The sequence below is a fragment of the Dasypus novemcinctus genome, chromosome 3 (genome assembly GCF_030445035.2).
Source record: "Dasypus novemcinctus isolate mDasNov1 chromosome 3, mDasNov1.1.hap2, whole genome shotgun sequence".
Lineage (NCBI taxonomy): Eukaryota > Metazoa > Chordata > Mammalia > Cingulata > Dasypodidae > Dasypus > Dasypus novemcinctus.
The window spans coordinates 168,033,285-168,050,750 of NC_080675.1; the positions used below are offsets into that span (position 1 = coordinate 168,033,285).

The 17,466-nt window shown below is 37.5% G+C and overlaps 1 protein-coding gene across 1 annotated transcript in view; it reads left to right on the forward strand.

The window, feature by feature from the left end:
- AGBL1 (AGBL carboxypeptidase 1) overlaps positions 1-17,466 on the forward strand; it is a 957,838-nt gene that overhangs the window by 547,798 nt on the left and 392,574 nt on the right. Inside the window, 1 exon segment of the mRNA XM_071212624.1 lies at positions 16,290-16,421. Coding sequence (XP_071068725.1) covers positions 16,290-16,421 — 132 coding nt within the window.

A 17,466-nucleotide genomic window follows, 5' to 3' on the forward strand; every position in this document is an offset into this window, starting at 1 on the left:
AATTCATTTGTCTTTACCTTTTCCCCCTTTTGGTCAAGATCTTTTTCCAGTTGCATTGCTAGTTGGTTCTTGGTAGTAATCCCTTTGTGCCAGGAAGGCTCATCCCCAGGTGTCATGTACCATGCTGGGGGAGAAGTAATGCATTTATATGCTGAGTTTGGCTTTGAAAGAGGCCGCATTTCAGCAACATGGAGGCTCTCAGGAGGTAACTCTTAGGCACCCTGTAATACTAGGCTAAGTTTTAATTTCAAAATAAAAATTCATAAGTACAGTCATCACTATCAAGGGCTCATTAATGGTCCATCCTCTTTCACTAGTCACTGCCCCATACTCAGGGGATTCTTGCTTGCTTTCCCATTAGAGAATGTGGCAGAGCTCCCCAGGATGGGAATTCGATATTCTTTCAGTTATTGTGTGAATTTTCACCGTTGTGATAATGCCCATAAACACTTGACCACATTCATATGCCTGGTGTGACCCAGGTGAACCTCCTCCCATGCATCCCCCATCTCTGATACCTCGCACCAATCATCTTCCCCTGCCACAGTTGTAACCCTTCTACGATCCAAAATGTCTTCAAAATTGAAACCAACAATAAATGAACACAATTAATAGGAAAATGATTTAATAATGATAGTTTTAAAAATAATGAATAAAATTAAAAAAATTTTTTTTAAATTTGAAGTAATAAAAAATATAAAAGTTACAAAAATTTGTTATTATATTTTTCATTTCTGTAAGATCTGTTGTCCTGTATGTACAGTGACATTTTCTTCCATTTATTTCCCCAGTGTCTTATTTTTTTCATTTTGTCTTCAAAGAAGCTTCAGGTTACAGGAAAGTCATGTACAGAATATAGGTGATTCCCATATACCCAACATTGCCCCCCTTTTCCCCTTTCCCCTATTAATAATATTTTACATGTGGATGGTACATTTGTTACAGTTGATGTGCAAATATTGAAACATTGCTACTAACCATGGTCAATTATTTATATTATGGTTTATACTTTGGACCATATACTTTTATAAATTTTGATGAAATTTAACATGATGGTCTGTATCCATCATGTTACATGCAAGATCAGGTAGAACAATTCCATCTCCCCAAAAATGCCCCATGTTCCATCTATTATATTCCTTCCTTCCCTTTCCTTCTCCTCAGGACCCAAGGTAACCACCAAGATTAATTCAGTGAAGGACAAGATTCATAGTTACTTGCAACAACATTGAGGGCTTGACACACTGGTCTGTCCTCCCCTATTAGGCACCGCCTATCCTCTCAAGAGACTCCCACCCCTCTATGTGAGATCATAGCAGGACTCCCCAGGATGGGGGTCCAACATCTTCCCACTCATTATGTGGGTCTTCACCCACTGATACAATCCACATGTTACTCAGCTGTAAGAAGGAATGCAGTATTAGCACACAGGGTAACTTGGGTGAGTCTTGAAGACCTTAAGTGAAGTGCAGTAAGCCAGGCACTGAAGGACAAATATTACATGACCTTACTGATATGAATTAAGCAAATTGAGCAGACTTACAGAGCTAGGTTTACATGAAATAGAAAAGGAGAAGAAGGTTGTGAGTCAATGCCCATATGGGCAATATCTATGATAAGGTGGAAAGGCGAAGTTATGCAGTAAATGGGCATAACAGTGGTGCAGTGATGCTATTGGATTAGGCAGTTTGGGTCTGTGAGTGGGTAGGGTGGGGAGGGTGGTTTGGACTCTCCATGGAACTGGGGGAAGGGTTAGGAGAAGGAGCAGGTGAACTATGGGGATTTGCAGGTATGTGGTTGAAACTACAAAGTTGGGAACATTCTTTTGGCAAATATGGCAGGGGAGGGTTACTGCTTTAAGGTGTTGGATGTGAGGGGCATGTGGGACAGGGCACACCTGGGGCAGGCTTCTAGGCAGTGTGTAATGTTCATCTTGTCATAGTTCATGCTTTTTTTTTTCTTTAACGATTTATTTATTTATTTATTCTCTCCCCTTCCCACCCCCCACCCCAGTTGTCTGTTCTCTGGGTCTATTTGCTGTGTCTTCTTTGTCCGCTTCTGTTGTTGTCAGCGGCATGGGAATCTGTGTTTCTTTTTGTTGCGTCTTCTTGTTGTGTCAGTTCTTCATGCGTGTGGCACCATTCCTGGGCAGGCTGCACTTTCTCTTGTGCTGGGCGGCTCTCCTTACGGGTGCACTCCTTGCGCATGGGGCTCCCCTACGCGGGGAACACCCCTGCGTGGCGTGGCACTCCTTGTGTGCATCAGCACTGCACATGGGTCAGCTCCACACGGGTCAAGGAGGCCCGGGGTTTGAACCGCGGACCTCCCCTGTGGTAGACGGACGCCCTAACCCCTGGGCCAAGTCTGCCACCCTAGTTCACTCTTAATTTCACTAATTAATAGTACTGTTACTTTTTTCTTCATTAGTGGAGTCAATGTCATTAAATATTTGATTTTGGAAAATACCTTTAGAGTCAGACTGGTCAGATTTGAGATTTTTTTAAAAAATCATTTTTCCCTGGAGGACCACAAGAAAATTATTTAACTATCATCATCTTTAACCTTGATAGAAATTGATCTTCATCTGTAGAATTTGGATGATATCTGTCTTTCAGGACTTTTGTAATGATTAGAGATATATGTAAAATCTCAGCCCAGTATCTGGCACATATTAGGCATTCAGATAAATAGCAGACATTAAAATTATTATTATTACTTACCAGAAGGATGCTAGATGCAAAATAGTGCCATATATTAGCCTGTATATATTTGCATTAATGTACATGGGAACTTTCAAAGTAATTGAAATGTTTTGGAAAGAAGCTAATTATAATATATAATACTGGTATGGTGGGATACCACTTCCAGCATTTTATAATATATAGTAAAGGGTCCCACTATGGGCATTCTCATAACCAGTGATATAGTGGTAGATTTTCTAAGTTTAATGTAAAAAAAATTCACCCCAAATTAGCCATTGGAGGGGACCAAAACCAATCTATAAGCAAAGGCTGCTTTTCTAAGACCGTGTTAGACCTCTGGCCCATTAATGGCCCAATTTAAGGGAAAAGTTTCTCACTTTGGGAAGGGGAATGCAGCATAAAATCACCCTTTTGGTAGTTATAGGAATAAATTCTGCACATGCTGCCCATGGTTACCCTCAGCCATGTTGCTGATAACTCAGATGAAACAGGAGTGCACCAGGAAATGTGGTCTTGCAAACATGACTTTTGGAGGGGAATTGAACATGCCACCATTACCATTTACCTCGTAGAGATGTTTACTCCACTCTGGAGCTAGGGCTGAGTGCACATCTTGGTTCTCCAGAGCCTTAGTAAGCCTGCGTGGGTTTAATTGGAAGCGTCACTGTTTGGAGTTTCCATCACATTCCCCAGAACGTGCCTCCCCTGGGCTCTAGCCTCGCCTTCATTTTGCTGTGGCAATTGTATAAATAATGCAGAGGTCTTGCTGCTGGAAAGCAGGAACAGGCCCCAGATGTCAACAATGGGAAACACAGCAGCTTAAAACTGGCAAAGCAGAGCGCAAAAAAATTCAGGTATGGGTGAGCCATGGGGAGTTGGGTAATGGCTGAGGAAGGGATATTTGGGTTGAGGGAAGTAGCCTCTTGAACAAGAGGCCCAATTAGCTTGCAGAAGAACTGGAATGGGGCCAAAGAAAGGAGGGAAAGCAGAGGAAGGTGTGTGAGGAGAATAGCAATGTGGCTCTGATCAGCCTCTTTGCTGAGCAAGAAATTATGGAACTCAAGTTTGCAGGAATTAAATTAACCTTGCAGTTCAGTTCAGACAAGAATGTGTTGGAGAAGTTCCTAGGGAGGTGCATGGGATTCAAAATCATAATCCAGTCCACATACTTTTCTGATAAGGAAACTGAGATGCAGAACAGGGAGTGGGGTTAGCCTAGGGCCAACAAGTTCAAATCAATCATCCCCGCTCAAACTAAACTAAGCTAAACTAAACTAAAGTAAAACTGCACATCTTCCTATTTACATTGCCTTGGGGAAAAGCAAACCCATACTTTCTATTCATTTAATCCAGAAATCCACTTATTATTCATGACTTCTTCCTCTCTGAACCCCTAAATCCATTTAGTGTCCAAGTCCTGTAGATTTTACTTCTTTTATCCTTTCTCAAAACCTCCTTTTCTTTCCTCCATATTCAGCTGCCTTTGAATAGGCCTTCCCTCTAGTGCCTTGGCTCAGTTCCTCTAAGCCATTCTGGATACTCCTGATCTAGCACTCTGATCATGTTGCTCCTCTTTGCTCAAACTCTTTTAACAACACTCTTGGTACCTTCGGGAAAATGTCCAAACATCCTACCATGACATACAAGTGCCTAATGATCTGACTCACTTCTAGGGATGCATAAAATCTATTTTCATTTCATTCTATGCTCTCTTTCTGAGTTACTGTGATTCCTCAAATCCAGAACCTTTTTTGCCTCTGCCCTGCTTGGTAGCTCTCACTCAAGAAGACTCATCTGAGGTACAAGCTCCCCTGAGGGTCCCAGGACCACTCCATTGCCAGCCTCCTGGGAAGCCATTCTTTGGAGTACAGGGAAAATGGTGCCCCTAACCCCCTCTCCCCCCCCCCCCCCCAGGGACATGCAACATGCCTTTATTTTGGTTCCCAGAGACCCTTGTACTTATCTCTATTTCAACTCCCCTTTAATTGTAATAAAAATGCCTATTTATTTGTGGGATCATCCCAGTGAAACAGCTCTTGGGAGAGGCAATAGAGAAATGAAACATATTTCAAAGCAAGGTTTCTGGATTAAAGCAAACTTGCGTTCAAATATTTTTTTCACATATTTAATAGCAGTGCAAACTTAGCCAAGGTTGGGCAAGTTATTTATTTTATCTGAAATTCAATTTTCTTAACTGTAAAATGGGCATACTAGCAGCATTTATTTCATCATGATATAGTCTATATTAAGTTTTTGGCACAGTATTTGGACATGTCCTCAATAAATTGACTATTACTGCTACTCTTATTATTAGTGAGGTCAATAGTGTATTGTACTAAAGTTTTAGTCTCTCATGCTCCATATCAGGCACTCAGTAAATATTTATTGAATAAAGTGATGGGATCATCAGTCAATCGGTGGCTACCACAGTGCCCTAATTTGGCATAATTCATACTTACCTGGCACAAAATTTTACTGAAAGGAAGGATAAGTGTTAAATCTTCCTGTAGAAAAGAAAAAGCTTCCTCAACTGAAATAACTTGATAATTTTCCTGTAATTGCCCCCTGCAATTTAGTGGAACACATGTTACTTATAGTTAATAGGCATTTATTTTTAGGGACATCATTTGAGCAACAAGCAGAACAATGTCTCCATCCCTTCATTCTGAATCTTCCAAGGCCACTAGAATTCCCAGAGTTTAGCAGCACTCATTCCCATAGGTGAATAGGTCTATAATTTGTCAGCTCTCAGAATCTTTAAGAATCAGAAAACAAAGCTCTTTTCTCGAGTTGAATTCAGCATTTAAGGCGCGTCTGTCACCAGGGAAGCATAAATTCTGGCTTTATTGGGGAATCTGTTGCTAAGACACAGTTTTCATTTGTTTGCACACTTTTCCTAAGAACGGTGGGTGTTTATTCACAGTGAGAAACTGAGGCGTAAGAGATAGAGGTTGGTGGGAAATTCATGTTCGTAGAGGATTAAACCTCAAGCAATTATTTTTTTGGTTCCTCTAGACTGGAGATTTTCAAAGAGTGGTCCTGGGATCAGCAGCATCAGCATCACCTGGGATCTCATTCAAAATGCAAATTTTTGGACCATACCCAGACTTACTGGTTCAGAATATCTGGGATGGGGCTCAGAAATCTGTGCTTTAACAAGTCCTCCATATTATTCTGCTGCTGGCTAACATCTGAGATCACTGCCCTATTGTCTAGACTGGAGCAGGGGTCTCAACCCTGCCCTCACTTTAGAATCACCTGGAGAACTTGTAAAAATGCTCAGAGTATTGGTTGAGAATTATGAGTTATGAGTTAAATCAAGATCTCTGAGGTGGGATCTAGACATAGATGTCCCTGAAATCTCCTCAAGAGATTCTAATGATGGAAAAGCACCAACCTTTGTTGGAAGTAGCAGAAATCTGCTCAAAGTGACCCAAGTTATAAGATAAAGAGTTTTGAAGGAAACAAAATCCAACAGAATCCTAAGGGAACTGGAAAGCTTAAGAACCCAGCAGCAATTCAATCCATCTCTCATTTTTCTCTTTCAGTGGCTACATTGTCTAGCCCTGACTTTTACGAAACACCTTCTGCTCATTCACTGTTTCTGCTCTTCCATTATTTGTCCTGTGTGTCCTGTATTTTATCACTGGGCAAACTCCATCCTCCCAAACTCTGTATAACCCTTCAGCAACAACACCCAAATCTCATTGATATCTAGAAGTGGTGAGACTTATTTTCCCTTGACTCTTTATCCTGAAACTATGAATTAAGGGCCCCATATAAACATATTATTTTGCGGAAGAGGAAAGAATACTTTTAAAAATACTTTTTACTTACAGGGAATTTGCAAAGTAATTTAAAAAATCCTCCAAACATAATAGTAGCTCTATATTATTGACAATTGAAAGAGAGGAGGAGTAAAAGGTGGTAAACAAAGAGGAAAACATCCCCTTCAGGTCCTTTAGTTTATAAAACCCTCATGGCATACGTACTTGGTCTGTCCAAAAATCTACCTGCTACCTCCTGACCAAGCCAGTGTTCCTTGCCTGGCAACATCCTTGATCCCAGAAAGAAGTCCTGACATCCTTGAGTTCTTCCCTTCTGCTTAGGCCACCAAAACAACAACAACACAGCTTACCAGGCATTACCCTCCATCAAGGTGTTAGCCTTCATCATTCCCCATTATGGTTGGGCATCTACCTCTTTGTCCTTTCATTTTTCTTTTACATGTGCAATATATTCAGTGCTGCATGTACCCAGAGTGTCCTGAGCTTTATTCCTGCTGTCAGCAGCTCCCTATTCAATCAACGAACTACAGAAATTTATCATATACTCGAAGTGGGCTCAGCCATCATCCAGTATAACTTCTTAGCCAACAGCATCTTTGATACCAATTCATCTGGCTTCTGCTGAAAGATTTCCAGGGAATGGAAGCTTTCTAATGTGGGATGCAGCATTACAAGACAGATCTAATATAACCATAGTAAGTCTTTTCTTGCCAGTAATAGATATTCAACAACTGTTGAATTCATTATTAAGCTGGACTCTGTGCTTTTGTTATCCTTCTTTTTGTCTTCCTTTGCTCTTTAAAATGATAGTGAATACAGTTATTCAAGTTCCAGATGGGGGGTTTCAGAAATGTGGAAGATTGCTATGAAGACACTTTTGACCTGCCTTTTTTTTTTTATCTTGGGTAAGTCTTCCCAGTTCCTTTTTTAGCTGCTCTTTACAAACATTCTCATTTTCCTTAGCTTTCTGGTTCCTCTTTTCTCAGGTTTTCTAGCTTGTTTTAAAATGCTGCACTCAGAATTGAGAACATTATATTAAATGTAAATTGATGAGGGTGGGGTAATATATGGTCACTATACTTCTCTGGAAGCAACACTTCCTTAGATTAACATTTTACATATATGTCCACTACCTGATTCTAAGCAAACCGTCATGGAAAACCTCCAAATCTCTTATTGCTAACCTACTTCTTAGCTTAGTGTCTCTATCCTCCTCTTGTACCACTGTTTGAATCTAACTGCAGGATTTTACATTTATTCCACCTAAAACATTTCAATTTCTACTAATTTTACTCCTTTTCACACTTACAGTTTTGCTCTTACTTTTTTATTCTCCAATTAGTTGTCCCCAATTCTGCATCATTAGTAAATTTGATAAAACACTGTCAGTTACTTACCCAGTGTTTTCAATGTAATACATAAAAGTTATATTTCTAGAGACAAAGAAAGAAATGTGAGGAAATACCTCATAAAATAACAGAACTTCTGTCTCTTTGAAACACACACATGTGGAGGTATCTTATGTTAATTTTAAGTACACAAAGAACCACTGCATAGCTTGATGAATCCTCACAAAATGAACATACCCTGTAAGCACCAAGCAAATCAGGAACAGAGTACCACCAGCAACCTCAGACAATACCCCACCCCAAGAAATGTAAACACCACCTTTTTATCTATCACTACCAACTAGTTGTGTCTGTTTTTGACTGTTAAATAAAAGGAATTGTATAATATGTTCTCTTTTGTCTAGCATCTTCCATTCTCAATCCTGGATAGTATTCTGTAGAATGATTATACCACAGTGAATTAATCCAGTCTACTGTATTCAGTTTTAAGTTAGTACACATAATGCTGCTCTGAACATTCTTGATATCTTCACATGCCCTATGTATGGACTTCTGTTTTGAAGGTTTTAGAATATATGTACATACAGCTTTAGAAGACACTGCCAAAAAGTTTTCCAAAGTAGTTATACCAGTTTATACACCGACTAGCAGTGTATGAGCACTTCACCTGCTGCATATTCCCAGCAACATTTGGCATCGTCTGTCTTCATGTTGCTAGTGCTCTCGGTAGGTTTGCATTGCTATTTCATTGCACTTTTAAAGTTATATTTCTTTCTTTAATATAATGATGTTGAGTGCACTTTCATTTGTTTAAGGGCCATTTGGACATTCTCTTTTGTGAAAATGCCCATTAAGTTTTTTGCCCATTTAAAAATTGTTTTGCCTTTTTTCTTTAGGTGTGTAGAAGTTCTATACATATTCTCTATATAAACCATTTGTTGGGCATATGTGTTGTAAATATCTCATTCTACTCTTCAGTTTGCCTTTGTACATTCTTGATGATCTTTGGAGGGAAAGAAGTTCATAATTGAATATATCAAATTTTAAAATATTTTCCTTTATGGTTAGTTCTTGCTTGTGTCCTCTTTAAGAACTTTTTTCTCACCCCATGGTCATTCGTAGTAGCCTGTTACCCTCTAGTGACTTTATTATTTTACCTATCATATTTAGATATAAACTCCATGTGGAATTGATTTTTAAACTATATTATGGAGCAGAGATCAAGATTTATTTCTACTTTCCACATTTTTTACATGAGAAACCAATATCTCCCAAGGCCATCCTTTCCCCCTGCATCAGAGTATCAACTTTGTCATAAATCAAGTGACTGTGATTCCCTTTCTGGAATATCCATTTCCGTCCATTGGTCAATTTATCTATGCTTTCACCAATAATCCTTTTTCTGAAACATTGTAACTTCAAAATAAGTCTTGATAGCTGTATGCAGTTTTCCATTTTTCTTATTCTTTGTCAAGGTTGTCTCAGTAATTCTTGGCTCTTTTTCATTTCCATTTTGGTTTAGGATCAGATTGCAGATTTCCACAATTAAAAATCAAAAACAAAATTAAAAGGCCCTCTGTGGCCTTGAGGTTGCATTGAGCCTATGTTGACTAATTTGATGAGGACTGAAAATGTTAATTTTTCTCAATAGTTAAGGATCTTCCACATCTTTAAATAGTTTTTCTTATGAGTTTCATGTTCTTATGCTATTTTAAGTGCTATTTTAAAAATTTATACTTTCTATCTGTGTGTTGGTAGTATGTATAAGTGTATTTATATATTGGCATTCTAGCCTGCAATAATAATTTATATGTATATATTTTGGATATTTACATTTTACAATCTTACTGTAGAAGAAAGTCAGCAGTTTTATTTCCTCCATTCAAGCCTTGTATTTTTATTTCTTGTTTTATAGTACTGGAAAGAACCAAGATGAAAGCCAAATACACATGGTGATATGAGCATCTTTTATTTTTCTGATTTCAGGGGGAAGTTTTATAATATTTAATTAATAACTCAGTATTTACTTTAGGTGATTTTATAGATAATTTTTATTAGATTTAGGAAATTTATTTCTGTTCCTAGATTCTGAGACATTGGTTATTATTTTTTAAACCACTTATGGCTATTGAATTTTATTAAATGTTTTCATATGTATATCATTATTATCATGTGAGTTTGTTCTTTATTCTGTAAATGTGGGCAATTACATTTAATTGTTCTTTAATGTTTAAACAACCCAATCTTCTGATTTTAACTAAATATATTATAACACATTATCCTTTCTCCCACTTTGAATTGTAGACTTACAGAAAAGTTTGAAATATAATACAGAGAGAGCCACATATACCCTTCATCTAGCTTCTCTTAATGCTGACGTCTTGGGCAGCCATGGTACAATTATCAAAACTAAAAATTAATATTGGAATAACTATCATCTATAGACTTTATATGGATTTCCCTAGTTTATGCACTAGTGTTCTTTATCTGTTACAGGAGCCAATCTAGGATCCACATTGTAGTTAAATTTCATGTCTCCTTAGTTTACTGCAATCTGTGAGAGTCCCTCGGTCTTTCCTTATCTTTCATGATCTTGATACTTTTAAAAAACTACTGGTTGGGGTATGCTATTTTCGAATGTATTATTAGGTGATGTTAACCTTGATCAGTTGATGAACTTGGTGACTGCCAGGGTTCTCCATTGTAAAGCTACCATTTTTCCTTTTGCAATCAATAATATTTTAGTGAAGATATTCTTATTTTATGCAAATATCCTTTTTTATCCTCAAACATTTCCTGCTAATTTTAGCATCCATCAGTGGACCTTGCCTGCAACAATTATTACAGCAGTATTATACTGGTGTTTTCCTACTTCCTTCATTCTTCCACATTTATTAATTGGAATTCTTCTGTAAGGAAAAGCTGTTTCTCATTCTTTTCTCCCTCCCTCTCTTTACCTCCTTCCCTTTCTCTTTCCCTTTCTCCCTCCCTCTTTCTGTCCCCTCTCATTCTTTCTTTGGTCATTTATTTGATGATTTATTTGTATCTGTATGAATTAATGGATACTTATTTTATTCTCTGGGTTATAATCCTATACTATCAATCTAGATTGCCAATCAGAGTTTTCCAGATTTGGCCATTTGGTGCTCTTTCCAGTCAGCTCTTGTGCCCTTTTGGCATGACCCTGCCTTTTTTTATTTTTAAGTATCAGACTTGGGATTGACCCAGGAGGAAACTTGTATGTGGGAAACTGGCACTTAACCACTGAACCACATCTGCTCCTGACCCTTTCCTTTGTAAAATAACGTTTTTATCTTCTGCACTACAAGATGTGCCATGATAATCTTGTATTTTCCCCATCTTAGCTTTGGAATCAACCAAATCTCCAAAAAGCCCTGGTTCCTTTTATTGAGGAATGGTATTAGAAACCAAGACCTGGGCAATAGATGTTCTTATTACTACTGAGGTGTATTTGCTTCTAGGCCCTTCTAGGTGGACAGAACTTGGAAATATATGTGTATATATATGAACTAATAAATACACATATCCATCTTTATTTCTGTATTTATCTAACTGAAGATATATTTAAAAACCAAGAGTTCATAATAATACCTCTGATTTCTATCCAGTACCAGAGAGTTCATTCTAGTCTTCCTGTTTTCATTATCTATAACTTCTGTCTCCAACAATGAAAGGCTGCAGTCTGATTATATACAATATATTTACTTATTTGTTCATTCCTAGTATACACATTAGGTAGTTTCAGAATTATTAGCCCATGCTTCTATAATAAACAAAGATACAGTGTTTGAGTACAGCTCTTTATTTCATTAGACTTACAATACTATTTGGAAAAAACTGTTCTCCAACATAATCCAGGTTAGTTTTGTTTCTTTCCCTCTCCCTTAAATATAGTTAAGTTATTCATTTCTAATACATGTAAGTTTATTTATTAAAATTTCTATTGCATTTTTTGTTTCCTCCTGTATCCTGCATTTTTTTTCATTTGCATATGGTAAATTCTCTCTCTTTGGTGTGAAGTTTTTAAAATTTTGAGAATTATGTGGAGTTATGCCACTACCTTCACACCCATGGTATAGTAAAGATCCTTCATCCCCCCAAATTCCCTTGTGTTGCACCACTGTAACCAACCCCTTTCCCTACTTCTTAACCTGGCAACCACTGACTATTTTCCTTCCTTATAATTTTGCCTTTTCCATAATGTCATATAAATAGAAATATATAATATGAGACCTTTTATTTCTGGCTTCATTTACTCAGCAAAGTGAATTTAAGATTCATCGGTGTTATTTTAGATAAACCTATATTTTATTCTTTTTCATAGCTGAGTAGTATTCTATTATAAGGATATATCACAATTTATTTATTCTCTGGTTGCATAATTTCTGGGTTATTTCCAAGTTTTTGAGGTCATGAATAAAGCTGCTATAATCATTCCCATAAAAGTTTTTGTGTGAATCTAAGTTTTCATTTCTTCTGGGTGAATACCAAAGATTATAAGATAAGGGTATATTTAACTTTATGAGAAACTTCCAAATGATAGACCTGCAAAATGGAATTTGGGTAATAGACTAGTCATGTTCTTGTGTTTAAGCCCAATTCTGAGCCCCTGGCCAATGGGAAATGGGATACTAGTGATCCATGACATATAATGATATCACAGTGAATCAAGCTGTCAGTTGTAGTTGATTGAATAAGGTTTCAACTCAGCAAGTACCTTGGGATTCCAAGTGGCTCCTGCAATTGACCAGTTACAGTAATGAGAACAAGGACTATAATGTAGGATAGGTAATTGTTAGTGCATTTGGGTACTTATTGGAAGAAAGTGACAAGATCATGTCCCTTAACTCTCAGTTTAATTTATTATTTGAGCAAAGAGCTTCTATGATACTCCTAAAATAATATCACATTTCTTGTGGCCACATTTCCAGCATTTGCTAAAAATTAAATGCAAAATTTAATTGTGTAGGTTGCTGAATTTCAGGTGAATTCTTGCCAAGTTTCTCACATAAAAGTTAGAGAGTTAACTTGCAAATAATGGGATCCTGGAAATTGGAATGGGGATGTGGGGTCATAACCAGAAGACACTGACGGTCTTGGATCCCAAGTCATTCTGAATCTCCTTTACCAGTCTGAAGAGACTAGCCCACCTCCGCTTGGAGATCTTTTTTTTTTTTTTTTTTTTTTCATCAAGGAGTTATTTATTTAGTAGGGCATTTTACATTTAAATAATCACCAACTGAGAGGTTTGTTTGTTTTAGTTTTTACAGTTTTGTAAATCATTATATTATTTTTTTTCTTTTTTTTTGTTTTTAATTTTTTTTAATTGACTTTGTAATAATATTACATTAAAAATATATATGTGAGGTCCCATTCAACTCCACCCCCCCACCCCCCCTCTCCCCCCCCCAACAACACTCGTTCCCATCATCATGACACATCCATTGCGCTTGGAGATCTTGTGATAAGCGTATCTAGGGCAGTTTTCTGGAAAGGGGACATTCATTTTCTTCCAGATCCACCATAACTACCCCAGGTTCTCATAACTAGGTTCAAATAATAGCATGTTCCAGGAAGATAAGTGCATACTATGAATGAAGAGGAAATAGCTTACAAATTAAAAGAATTGGAAGAATTTTACTAATATCTGTCAATGGAAACCTGGGTAACATGCTTTGTAAGGGATTCTAAGGGTTTTAAAATAAGAAGGGCAAAGCATAATACTAGATTTGTCTGACTTTATCGATATGAGTGCGCATTCTAGAGATTCTGGTTTTTATTTGTTAGCTCAAGCAGTTGGAGTGGCTCTAACAGCTTATTTGGTTCATTGACAGAAACTTGTACTCAGCAGTGGCCTACATTTAGTGAGGTAGAGATGCCAGTGGAGTGATGCGGATGAGGGAATCCAAAGGCACTGGGAGATAGAAATGTCTACAGGGTTTATCTTTTCTGCACACATGTCTCCTAATCTATGTTCCACAAGAGGGCTCAGAAGACCCTCCTTTCACTATGGCAGTAAGAAATATATTAGGGCATCTTTGAAAAGCTTTGTGCTTTCTCTCCTTTTTTTGGTTAATTCTGTAAGAGATGCCTGCATGGCAATGGGATCCCTGGTTCAGTGGAGATCAGGAAATCCCAGACTAGCAAAGGCCAAGTGATAGCACTTAGCTGCCAAAGACAAGACGGACATATAAATTATTACCTACCTCTTACTACTGATTATGCTCCTTGTTCTGAAATCTACTTCATCTGATAATTATACAGCTATTCCATCTTTCTTTTGTTTAGTGTTTGAATGGTGTATCTTTTTACATCCTTTCATTTTAATCTATGTATTTATATTTAAAGTGGATTTATTGTACACAGAATATATTTGATCTTGCTTATTTTTCCAATCTGACACTCTTTATCTTACTTTTATATATGCTATAAACATAAAATATAGTGCTTCTATTTTGCTTTAGACTGTCAGTTTTAGATACATTAAAATCAGGGAAAACTTCAAAAATGAATTTTCTTTTATCTTCATGTGTTTCATTTCTAGTGCTTTTTATTTCTTTGATTCAAAGAGAATGTTACTATTGGAGACTACAATGACTTTTGGACCCTGAAGCTTCTATGGAAGGAATCAGAAAAGACAGATGATTGGCCACAAGTGGGCCATATTCTCCAATGTCATTTTCATATGCAGCCAAGTTGGATAATGAAGAACAAGCACCTCTTTCCCCATCTGAATAAAAAAAAGACAGAGTAAAGATCCCTGAAAAACAAAAGATTAGATTGCTACTGACAGAACAGGGAACAGAACCAGTGCCTGATCAACAGGCTTCACAAGGTCTGCCTATTAGGATTTCAGAATTGTTATGGGGAACCTATTCATCCCCTTCATGAACAGAAATGCTTACTAGGGGTATTGTTCCTTATTCAACAGTTTTATGTAGAAAGCAGGTGACTATATTTTTTTTCATTGTCCATTGGATCAAAGGGAAGCACATATGGGGTGTGGAAACAATCATGGGATCTTAGACTGAGAGTCTAATACCTGTGATAGGATGGGATATTTCAGGTATCTTCCTTGGGGAGGGGTAAGTGTATTTTGCATGTAGAAGGAAAAGCAGCAAATATTTAGACTAAGAAGAGAGATGTTGTAGCACTTGGCTTTTTCTGTGCAATAAACTTCCCCAAAACTTAGTGACTTAAACCAAAACCTGTGTATCATTTTTCATGATTTTGCATGACAATCAACCAGGAAGCTGGATCATTTTTTCTGGTTTAAGCCAGTTTGGCTGGTGCTGGATTGTTGAAGATGGTCTCACTCGCATGTCTGGTGGTTAGTTTGTTGTCAGCTAGGCCAAACAGGATGACTTGCCACATGTCTCTCATTACCCAGAAGCCTAGCCTGTGCTCATGCATATGACAGTTGTTGCAAGGTTCCCAGGAGCAGCAAGAGAGCAAACTCCAGTATATAAGTGCTTCCTAAGCCTCAGCTTGTATCACGTTTGCTAATGTCTGAAGTCACATGACCAAGTCCAGATTCAAAGGGTGAAGAAGTAGACTCCATCTCTTGATGGAAGTAGAGCATAGTCCACGTGAAGGATTATACATAACATATGAAGAATTTATGGCCATTTTTAAAGATTTCCTTGCTTTTCTCTATGATCTTTTTTTTTTTTTTTGGATTTTACATCCAAGCCCTTTGCCATTTGTCTAGCAGAGCCTACTCCATTGATGATAACATTGGCCATGTGATGTGCTGTGACCAATGGAAAATGAGAATATGTGGTGTATGCCATATTTTAGCAGAAACTTTAAGAGTCGTTCCATGGTTCTTTGCCTTTGCTCTTTTTTTCACCTGTGCCACAAGAGTAGAATGTGCCAAATTGGGGCTGCTCTTTTAGCCTGGATACTAGGGTGAAGAAGACATGGGGAGTGGAATCATAGTGATCCTTTAGAAGGAGTGAAAAACTTTTGTTTTGGTAAGCGGTTGAGTTTTGATGGACATTCTTTTCCATAGCAAAACCTAGAGAAAAATTACAGTGTTTCATTATCTTCTCTTTTTGTATAATTTGTCTATGCCTCTGAAATGGATCTTTCCTATTGATTAAAAAAAAAAAATTAAGTCTTCCTTTTTTCTTGTAAATAGACTTGTTCCTATTTCTTCTTCTATCTTTGGCCCTTTCTCCTCCCCAGTCACAAGTAAATTTCTCAAAAGTCATATACATGACTTTCATTTCCACACATCTTGATCCTTCCTAAGCTTCCTCCCTGATAACTTCAACAAAATAACTCTTGCCAAAGCCACCCACGATCCCCACATGGCTGGTACTGTCAAGTAAACAGTATCCACCTGAGAAAGTTGGTATTTTAAACATTTAAGAAACCAATAAACCATATCTGGATTTACTTTTTATTTTGTTTTGCCCTTATAGGTATTCTGTGATTTCCATGGCCACTCTCAAAAGAAGAATGTGTTCCTTTATGGTTGTAGCATCAAAGAGACCCTGTGGCAAGCGGAATGCACTGTGGGTGCATCTAACCTCTCAGAGGATGTAAGCTACAGGGTAAGCCTTTGGGGAGAATTTTATGTCCAAAGTCTTGCCCATACCCCACACACTGTTTTTTCTAAATAAGTATTTTGGTTACTTGTAAATCTAAGGCTGTAATACAATCTTCTTTAAGGCCAGAGAAAGAAGGTATTCGTGGAAAATGCTGGTTGGAAGCATGTATTCCTTTCCCACATTTTGATTTGAGTAATAGCTTACTGTCTAGCTGCTCTGCCTCTGTTTTCTATATGATATCCTATAGTGCCAAGGACATGAGACTTAGAGACAGAAAGCCTCGTGTTAATGCCTGGCTTTATAATTATTAACTGGTTGACTATGAGTCAGTAGCATTATTGCTCAGAATGGCCCCTCTGACTTATGTAAGATGAGGATAGTAAAAATAATGTTACATAATTTATCAGAGGAACAATATGATACTGATTATGAAAGGAACTTAAATGGAGAGATGGTCAAATTTAAGGCATTAGACCATCCACATCCTTCTGCATAAGCATTCTATAAAAAGAGCAACAGCCAACTTTACCTAATTTTCCTGGGTTTCAGTGGTTAGAGCTCAACTATTCCTCCACTGAACCAACAGGAAATAAAAGAAGGGTAAAGAAGAGGGAGGACATCTTCCTTTCAGGATAAAGAAAAGTAGCTATTATTTACTAGGAATCAGGAAGAGGTAGAAGATGCAAAGTTATATGAACACAAAATTAAGGCTGGTCTTTGTTTCAGATCAATAGAGATAAGTGAAGTAAAAAGATGGCAGTGCCAATGTTTCCTAATTTTTTTATTAATCTGGGTAGTTAAATTTACTGTGTACAAAATAGCTTCATACCCGGGGTCATAGACTTGAAAGAGATAGCATCCACAAAACTACTGTTTCACCTGGAAATACTTTTCCTGTCCCCTAAGCTTTTCTACACGCTACTTACGTCCATCAGAAATAAGACTACTGGTGATCAGTACAGATACCCGAAGGCTATTATAGCAGAATCATCAGATTATCCTTAATGACCTATTTGTGCAAAGGCTCAACCAGAGCAATGGGATAAAC